The sequence below is a fragment of the Melopsittacus undulatus genome, chromosome 1 (genome assembly GCF_012275295.1).
Source record: "Melopsittacus undulatus isolate bMelUnd1 chromosome 1, bMelUnd1.mat.Z, whole genome shotgun sequence".
Taxonomy (NCBI): domain Eukaryota; kingdom Metazoa; phylum Chordata; class Aves; order Psittaciformes; family Psittaculidae; genus Melopsittacus; species Melopsittacus undulatus.
In genome coordinates this window covers 21,175,399-21,185,803 of record NC_047527.1, presented here as the reverse complement: position 1 = coordinate 21,185,803, position 10,405 = coordinate 21,175,399, and the positions used below count along the sequence as shown (strand labels likewise).

General features: G+C 39.3%; 1 protein-coding gene across 2 annotated transcripts in view; it reads right to left on the bottom strand.

The window, feature by feature from the left end:
- Positions 1-5,363: 5,363 nt before the first annotated feature.
- Positions 5,364-10,405, bottom strand: part of UBR5 (ubiquitin protein ligase E3 component n-recognin 5) — an 86,380-nt gene continuing 81,338 nt past the window's right edge. For both annotated transcript variants that reach the window (XM_034070145.1, XM_034070150.1), the window contains exons 57-59: positions 9,335-9,479; positions 8,657-8,742; positions 5,364-7,589 (exon numbers count right to left, since the gene is read on the bottom strand). In XM_034070145.1, coding sequence (XP_033926036.1) covers positions 7,377-7,589; positions 8,657-8,742; positions 9,335-9,479 — 444 coding nt within the window. In that variant the 3' untranslated portion in view covers positions 5,364-7,376. The remainder of the gene's footprint in view (positions 7,590-8,656; positions 8,743-9,334; positions 9,480-10,405) is intronic.

Genomic DNA, 10,405 nt, shown 5'->3' with positions numbered 1-10,405 from the left:
GGTCAACTATGTACTAAACATGTACAGAGTTAAAGATAGCAATGGTAGCTGCCACTGAGGCAGAACCTGAAGTGCATGTACCCAGTAATAAGCAGGCATTCTAAGTGTACAGGAGCAACCAACCAATGTACAGAAAAGCCTTTAATCCATCCTGAGCTAATACATAACACCCTCCAGCAACTGTGTAGGAGACATACATAGGTGCAGTGGCTGGAGTTGCTTACAGGGGCTTGCGAGTGCAAACAGGGTCAGTGAAAGTCCCACTGACGTTTGTTTCTGTCACTTCTTGCAAGCACAGAGATTGCATCCAGAGCTGGAACCCAGATGAGTTCATTGGTCTTCTTTTCTTTCCTCATCCCAAAGCTGGGCAGGTCCTTGGGCCCTGTTCCTGTAGGGATGTGGGTCATTTACTAAAACACCGAAATAGTCCATAAGAAAAAGAAGGGAAGTCCCACCGAAGGGGTAGGGCTTGGTTTGTCATGAGGACCTGACATCAAAGACAAATCTAAAAGCAACCAACGGTGAGCAACAACGAGCAGCAAGACAGGCGGGGAGCACACAAGCAAGACTGAGCTGTACTTAAGAGTCCGAGAGAAATGCCTGGAGCCCAGGGTGGTCCCTTCAGGAGGAGGAGGGCATGGAGGTCTGGTGTTCTCAGTAGAGGTGAATCCATAGACACCATGTACTATCCTCATGACCGGTGCCAGGTACTCCCCAGTCCAAGTGCCAGCCAAACATCCCCACCACCCCACAGCCAGGGAAGGCACAGAGTGCACAGGGAGGGCTGCAGGGCATTCTGGTATCCTCTTCCAGAAAGGTAACCTTCAATTTTGTTAATTGGAAACTCTTGATGGCAGAGAGCTATTTTCTTCAAGGCACCAGGCTGCCACAGAGCCACTGAGACCTTCCCTCTCCCTGCTTCCCAAGCATGGGAAATGGGGGCTCGGCCAGCTGGGCTCCTCCAGACCGTATCTACCTCCTCTTGCTTTTATACATTTTGTGAGAGGGGCTCAAGCCTCCCCAGGACAGGATGTGAGGAAAGTTAAGCAGTGAGATCCATGCAGCATGGTGACCATGCTCATCCGAAGCTCAAGAACAGCTTTGGTTTTCGTACATTGAGTTTCCTGAGGAGCAAAAACACCGGCCTAAGCAACAAGTTACTTAGCAGTGCACCAGAAACACACAAACAGTAAATGATAAAAGGTGGGTTTACACCAACATCTGCTGTTACCTGTCTACTGCTCTGAGTGTCCTGGTTTCAGCACACTGAGTCAGCCTTTCAGTGTTATTTCCCAGGTACACATACAAGTTGCTTAATATTCATATCCAACAACAGCTCCAGTCACTGGCATACAAAGTACCAGGGATTCAAATTTTTTGTCCCGAGCAAATGATTAGAGAAACACTGATTCATTCACAGCAAACCCAACCAGCCTATTAACACTGACAAATTACAATGGTGTGTCTAATGCAGAGTGTGCTGATGGTGTATGAGGGAGACAGGTGAGTTTCTGGGCAAAAACCACTAAGCAGCAAAACTCAGGCATGCTAATCCTGCCAAATAACACTGACCTGCCTATCAGTTGTCTTAGCTCCCTAACCTGATCATCCTGGCTGCTCTTGCAAAACTCCTCAAACAAGGGATTGTCCTGCTGAGTATTTGACAAGGTTTAAGAACTACCACAATTAGTTTTTCTTTAGCAATAGAAAGGAGTTCTAGTATTTGGGCATAACTCCTTAAAGTCACACCTGCCCTTTAAGAGATGCACAGCAAACATCTATTTACATAATGCCTAGATTAATATACAAAGGAAAAAATACTACAAAGGAAGTATAACACAAGGATTAACAAAACAGCAGTTGGCTGCTCTTGCACCTCCACAGAAATCCACCAACTTGTTAGCTTTGTTTATATTAATTAGTTACATGTACATGATACTGAAATATGGAAAAGCACATGTGGAACTGTAAAACAGTTTACAAGCAGGATAATCATACACATCAAATACAGCATTATGCATGATTTCACATGATTTCAGGTTATGCAGTTCTACCTCTGATGTATTCAGAAGAAGCTCCTCAGCAGGAGGTGGAAGCTGTATTCATTCCTTAGCTCCTAAATGCCCAATGGTGCAGCACAGAACTACAGAAATACCAGGTTGGGAAGGACTTCAAGAATCATCTGGTCCAACCTTTCTAGGCAAGCATGACCTAGGCTAGATGATCCAGCTCCCTGTCCTGGTCTACCAGCCTCTTACGTGCATTCACTCACAACAAACATGGGTGCAAGGAGCTGTGTTTCTGCATGGGGAGGAATTCTGATGTGCAGGATCACATCCGCTGTTATGTCCTGAGGCAGCACACTGCCAGAATGGGTGTTCCTTCAGGGTGCCCTGTGGCTTCACAACAGTTCTCGCTCTGCTAATTGCAATGAATGGAGGTGCAGCAGCAGCAGCACGCACCTTTAGTGCACCGTTGGACAGACCCAGAGCTCATGGGATTACAGCAGAGCTTTGCATTCCTAGAACTTGCTCTGTCCAACAGAGTCATTATGATTCACTAAAACCAAACCACCACAATTGCATTTAGCAGTCCTGAAAATAATAAAAGCAATTAAAAAAAAGTCGTCTCTATTAGCAATGTACTTTCACAGCAAGCCAAAGTCAGTTACTGATGCAGAGTATGTCCCAAAATTTTATGTTCTAAAGCATCCAAAATGCAGTCATCACAGCTTAAACTGTAACTGCTCTTGCCTCCCCTTCCCCCAAAAGATATTACTTATTTTAGGAGTGGTTAGATGCCTTTTAAAAATGCTTTATAAATATCATTTTCTGTATGAAGAATGCCATTTCAGGTAAATTGGAGAATTTTCATATGTAAATTAAAGTGAAATTCACTTAGAATTGTTTTCTTAAATATCCTCGCAAAGAAAACTAACTACAGGCTGTGGCAGCAACCTGTTTTCCAATAGGCTCACATGATTACAGTACTTGAACACACACATTTGTGTTAGCTGCCATTGTTACTGGACAAGGGATACTGAAGTTTTACCACAGGAGCAACCGTTTCTTGCTATACCAAATGGTATATTACTGTAATAGTAACTTGTGATATTTAACAACAAAAAATACCTGTATATTAAGAAAGCCATTGATAAATGAGAGCAAAAGAAGTCCTACAGGCTTGTGTTTCAAGCAAGATATAAAGTTATCCTCTTAAAGACAACACCACAAAATCCTTGAAAGGTATACGAAAAATTTAAAGCTCTCCATGCTGCTCAATTCAGCAAATCTGTTCAATCATAAGCTACTCAAATAGCTCCAAATAAAAACCATGAAAGTAGTTTCCAGCTAGGAAAGGACCCATTGGTGCTCCTGGTGATGCTAGAAGTCCTGCTGGGCAATGAGTATATTGCGATGGAGGCCAGATTCCAGTTGTGATGCCTGTTCTATGTCCTCCCCACACAGACCACGTGGGAACTTTCAGAGTTCAAGAGTCTCTGGAGCTTTTGCTTGACCCATTCACCTACACACTTCACTCTGTGTGTAGACATTCAGACCTCGGGATAAGCAAATGCCACACGCACTCAAATCCAGTTAATCCAGGCTTGCAGAATTTTCTATTTTGGCAGACCTGTTATTAAAAAGGTAGTATGAAGAGTTCTGATCAAATCTTACAAAGCTTGAAAAGAAAAAGGGAATGAAAGCTAAGTTAGATAGCCATAGTTTGCCCTAGAGAGAGGAAACCAGAGAAAAACAAGTGTCACTGAAGCAAAAATTACAGACATGGAAAAAGCTCAGAACAGCATTTACAGATTCACACACGACGAGATCCACAGATTATAAAGACACTATAAAAAGGAGTTAAAGGAGAACAGCAGCAAGCTTCTTCTGAGGAGGTTGCAACTAACCTACTGCACACTCTCTCACGCAGCGTTAAGCATGACAAAGAGGTGTGCTGAATTAGGGCACCCTGGGAGAAGTGAGACCATAGGAGAGGTGGGTGCTGGGAACTGGGCACTTTTTCCAGCTGCACACCAGCTACCCAGGGAAGGCTCACTCCCTGCCCTCTGTGCACTTCTCCTTGGGTGTATACGTGGAAGAAGTAAAACTTTGGAAAAACAGCAGCTCTGTATACAACTGTGCAAGTTACACAAAGATAGTTTAAGAGATTAGGAAAATTTCCCTTCCTCTGGCTCCCTGAATGGCTGCGGCTGCACAAGAAGGGTATTGCTTTCGATTCACAGACTTGCCACTTTACAGTTTTTTCACTGCATGTTACCTAATGAACAGATGACTAACTTGCAGGAAAGAAAACTTACTCCAGACCAAACAGATGGGAAAAGCCACTTAACGGCAAGTCCATCCAGTTTTTCACTTCTGGAAAACTAACAAAGCTGGAACAAGCAATTTTGTTTCTGCACTGGATATAGTCAGCCGAGAACAGAAACCAACAAGAATTAGACCTGGAAGTTAGCACTAAGGTGTCAGCTCTCCCTAGTTCAGAACAGAAACTAGTCTAGTAGTTGGTGATGTTTTATTAGGAGCTACCTTTATCTCCTGTTTCAGCAGTTATGAACAGCTATGGATTTAGAACTATTAAAAAATGTAAACATTACAGGATTTTCTTTTAACTAGTTTCTCTGCATCTTAAAAGTGAACTAACAGAAGGGCTTAAGCCAAAGGGAGATGAGGTGTATGATTTTAATAAACATTTTTCTTATTAAAATCTTAATATAGTTTAAATATACCATACAGAGGAAAAAAAGCTATTTATAAAGCTACATACACATTTCAAGTCAATGATGACAGCATAAATCATTCTAGAGTCCCTCTTCACTTATCAGAATGCCTTGTGTGTGTATATATGGTAAGCTACTGAGTTATCTGTATAATTTCTGTCTAGCTATACATTACAGGACTTAAAAATGTTTAAGCTATATACAAATATATATACATATAACATATGTTTATATGTTATACATACACATACACTTATATACATATACACACAATACATATATATATATATATACACACATAGTACTTTACATTTATATATGGCCTTTCATCCAAGGGCCCTGGATACTTTTTAATACATCAAGTCTCACAAAGCTTTGTGAGGGAGGGAGCTTTATTTTACAGACTGTAGATTAGATGCCTATTCTAAACAGTTTGTCTTGTTGCCTTCTACTTACTTTACACATTTCAGTTAGAGGCATTTTTGGTAATGGAGATAATGACACCAGTTAGAAATCCAGGCATATGTTGCTTTGTACCCTTGTAACTATCCTCCTTGGTATATGAGAACAGCCATACCAGCATAAATTTTCTCTATACTAATATACCTACAACTAAACTTGTGTAGTTGTACTGTTTTTAATTTTTAATTGATATTAGCACAGTAGAATCTGATACAGTTCTGAACTTAAGGTACACTGGAGGTCACAACAGGAAGTCCCAACTAGACTCCAATTGTCAAACACTGAAACTACCCTTTTCGAAGATAATTGATTGAAGAGGTATTAGTACATGCAGAAGTAATTCTACATCTGTTTCCTCAGTTATCTGCAGCTTAACTACACAAGTCTGAATCAGTCAGCCTTATTTAGAAAACAGGATTTTCAACATCAAGTTGGCAACTGGTGATCAGAACTTCTGAAGTCAGCTGTCCTTCATACCTCTAGCAACTAAATCAATGATGAAAACAGGCTTTTTAAAATCACAGCTGTGGGTAACTTCTGGTCATCCTCAACTAGCTGACAGAAAGGAAAACTCAGTGGAGCTCTGGCAAAGGTGAATTTCACTTGGATTTTGACAGAACAATAATTTAGCTCTTCCCAACGAAAGGAAGAAAAATCGCAAACATGGACTCATGGTGTTGGAGAGGCAAGAAAGAGGGAAAACAACATCACCACCACAAAAGCTCTTAACCTTCAGTACTTCAGCCTGCTAAGCTTTCAGATACTTGTTTTGACACAGAAAAAGTAGCTCCTTCCTTTATTAATCACTTCCTAACTCTCAAAAATTTCTCAAGCATTAGGGAAAACAAATCCTAGGTTATGGTCAAAGACTGCCCTCCCCAAAAGCAACCAACCACTTCAAAAGTGAACATACAGCAGAACCCACTACAACACAGTCTGGGAATTTCATTCTAAACTAATTACCTTGAGTTTTCAGAACAAGCCACTTTCCCTTCAAACCAATTCTGTGAAAAGAAGGGGTTGCCTGGCCCGTTTCATTCAGGATTCTCTGCTAACTGTAAAATGTGGGCTGAATATCTTCTGCAGGTCAATTTTTCAGTTACAAAATCCAGATTTTTTAATGAACAACTATGTTTAGTGTATGCAGTTAGCTAAAGTATAAATGGCTAAATAAATAAAAACTATTGTTTCTTCCATATGACTTGGTATTTTGTCTGTAATTTCTTTATTAAAAAACTGTAACAAGATACTTAAAAAAAGCCTAGATACAAAAGAAGTTAAACTGCTCACGAACATTAAAGTTTTCCAAAATGTATCTTCAATAATCATGATCTTATAAACATTTTACAGTTACCAGAAAGTGCCCAGGCTGAGTTTACATAGTTAAGATAACGTAGTACAAGTGTTGGGTTAGAACTGGTAGTGGAACAATCTCCTGACTGTCTGTTCACTGAAACAGGGATACAAAAATGTTGATTGTGAACTATGAAATACTGTGCATTGGCCTCATCATATGTACAGGAAAAAAAACCCCAAACGGAAACAAAAGCCACTAAGGTTACAGATAACATGCAAATTATTAGTGATGATATCTGATGTGCCAGAGTTCAATGCAATCAGAACAAAAATTGCAATGAAAAGTGGTTTCATAAGTGAGCGATCCCAACTCTGGGATCTGAGCTGTCAGGAACTTTTTACAAGTTCAATATACATGATACACAACTGCAGCCAACCACAAATTAAACACCATTAAAAAAAAAAGTTAAAATAAAACACAGAACATACTTAATTTTTTATTTCGAAATTCCCTACTCCCTCTATACAAGAACCTTTGCTGAAACACTTTCCACAAAGGCAGCAGTGAATTTTCAAACATTTTACATATTTTCCCTCAGCAAAAAGATAAATCACAGTGTAAATTATATTGTTCTGCTGTCATCTTTGGCTGGGGTTAGGCAAAGGAGTTACTGACTAGCAAACTGTTGCAATCAGATCTTGCCAGAGCTCCTTAGGCCTTTATGTTACAAATTTAGTACAGGAATGTTTGCATTTAAATCTTTAAAGTACCACCAGGGGTATGACAGCATTAACTTTCATAAACTTTTATAGACAAATGGAAAAATCTACAAAACTTAGCTAGTAATATTACACAGCAATACACACTTTTTATACTCTACACAAAACCAAAATTCTTGGTCTTAATGGCGAGTAACAATTTCTGTTTCAAAATCTGCTTAGAGGAATAGAGTGGGACATAAAGGCGAGAAATGCAAGTGTTTGCTGTAGGAAGATGTTGGTCATCTGGAGGTCTTATTGTAATTGATGGCATAGGCTGGAATCCCTCCTCACTGGCAGGCAATGATGGACTTGAGGTCCAAAAGTAAACCTGAAAAAAGAAGACAGCATTTAAAATGGTGCTGTACAAGGCTAAAATCTGTATTGCTTACATGTAGTGTAGGGATAGGTTAAAGAACTGCACAGTCACAGCAAGTTTGATCATACTATGTTCAATATTCCAGCTAACTCAATAGTCATGCTAACATGTCTTGTAGTGGCTTCCTTCACTTCCTTCCTTTGACTGCTCATGTTTTTCTGTTAAAACTGACAAAAGCAGCATTCAAAATGATCCTGCATCATCAAATCTTCAGTAAATCACATGCCCCCAGATGGATCTGGGGAGATGGTGACTGCCATCAATACAAAATGCATCAGGAAGATCTCACAACAAGTTAGTGGCTACAGAACGTAATAGCTATACAGACAAAAAGGCAGCAACAGAGAGTATTTGATTTATTGTCTGAAGTGTGATATAATGACTTGCAGGGCAGAGTCACTAACAAATTGTAACCACAGATATGCCTTAACAAATGTGTTCTAGATTTTCCACTTTTCAGATTAGTCCTTGTTTCCTTTTAGCAAACTGTAAAGGAAAGAGAGTACCTTAAGTAGCAGGAAGTTCTTAGGAAGCATACAATGAACACACTTTTACAAAATTAACCCTGCTGAACAGTATCTTTTCTTTCATGCTTCTCATCAGCTATTCATTAAGGGCTCGGAGAAAGAGAGAGTGTCATTACTGACATCTTTCAGTGATGACACAGGCACTGCCTTTGGGATACGCAGATTATCCAGATGGAGAACTCAACCTCAAGACCCCACTAGCCCACAGCACAGCTGCCAAACCACAGTTACTCAGTTTAAGATAAGAATGACTGTGCAGAGACTCTGTCTCCCTGAGACCTGTGATTATGGATAAGGACACACTGCACTTACTTTCAGCTGCAAGGAAGGTTTAGGATTCACACCTGGTGTTTCTAGAACCGAGAGTCTAATCAAACCCTACTACACTGCTTTGCTACCTTTTCACATACAGGTAGTCACAGTTAAAAACAGTAATGATGCCAAAGTTATTCCAGTTCCTCTGTACATTTCCCCTGGGAACAGACAACTTACAAGATCTTGTCTTTCTGTCATACTCATCTTCTCAACTATGGACCAAAACCAACGCTTGAATTGCAAAAGCTTCTCAGCATTTTCTCCTGTGTGAAATAAAAAACGATACATAATTCAGCTGGTGCACTGGACAGTAAATATTAAGAAATCTGTTTTACCTGTACTGCAAATTGGATCTCACCTATGGTCTCATTCATAAAATCCTGATACTGGAGACACTAGTAACTTCAAAACTAATACACATACTTCTGAATGCAAAAGCTAACTCTGAAATACCTCAATACAACCCTCACCCCCTCCCCCTCCCAAAAAGCCTAACAACAGCTAAATATAGTCTAAAAAATATGCAAGAAATATCAGAGTGTATCCATCACATTTATAGTCCTGAAGTTAGCTCAGAACTTTCAGAAGGAAAGACAGGCTACCAATAATACAATCCCTGTATTTAAGATGTAGTGACAGGAAAGCTGTGAAAGCTTCTCCCCACCCCCCTATTGAAAGTAAATATTTTAAAAGGTATGTAAAAACAATATTAACTGTATTAGGACTTTCAGTGATTTCTTAAGTGATGTCAAATTTGAACAGGTAGTTTAACACTAGTAACTTTACTCCACACAGAACAGACAGCATTAAGTTATCCCTGCAACTCAGTTTCTGAATGAGGAAGTTATTTCATACCTGACTCATCATTGAAAGAGGTAAAGCTGATTAGCATTTGCACATTTACTTCACCACAACCATTTACTAAAAGCCTGAAATCTTCTGCTGTCAAATCTTCTAATGAATTCTTTGGAAGTACATCCAGGAGACCCTTCCTCATTGCCTTAAGTAAAAAACCACAAGGTTCACATTATAGTCATAATCATTTTCAGACTGACTATAAATGCATTACCAAAACATTCCATGTGAAATCCCCCATTATCTCAGAATTCCTTATTCTCCTAGCTGTTCTTTTCTTTCAAACCTTTGCCATCTGAGATTCAAATATTCTCAAAGAAATGCACCAATCTGTTAAACCCTACACCTACTGTTGCAAAAGAAAGCAGTAATGATTTGAACTAGTATTTTGAACAGGAGCGGAAGCAAATGCACTCTCTAATGCTAAAAAGTTAATGTATTTTGCTGAGCTACACTGAATCTACTGAGTATTACAAAAAAAGCATCCTGCATGTTACTTTTTCTTTGCTTCTACAGACATGCCAACTCTGATTAAAAAATGTTACACACACACATATTTTATATGAATAAAATCCTGAAAAGATTAGAAATTCCATTTTTAAAATGAAAGTATGAATAAATTTGTCTCAGGAAACTCCAAAGTGAATACAAAAATTACGGGTTTCAAATTTTAAAATAAACAAGAGTCAAATTATGACTACAGCCACACACTGAGATCAAGTAGCCTATTTCCAGCAACATGTTCTTTCTGTGAGACCTGTGGAACTAAACTTCACAGAGGTAATCAAGCAGTCTGCTAGCCTATCTCAGAAGTGTAGCAAGAAACCACCGTCAGCAGAAATGACCAAGATTAGACACAGTATCATATGACAGAGAGTAAGCAGTTCCCAGTACTGGAGCCTCATTAACTGTTAACAAAAATATACGATTCCATAACTTTTATTTAAAAAGTTCTTCCTTCAAAATCCAAATTATTTTTAATGCAGTTTTACACTCAATTGTCAGGGCTCTTACCAGGGTAGTAAAATAAAAGGTGTATGTTTCATAACTGATTTTTCCTTTTCAAACAAG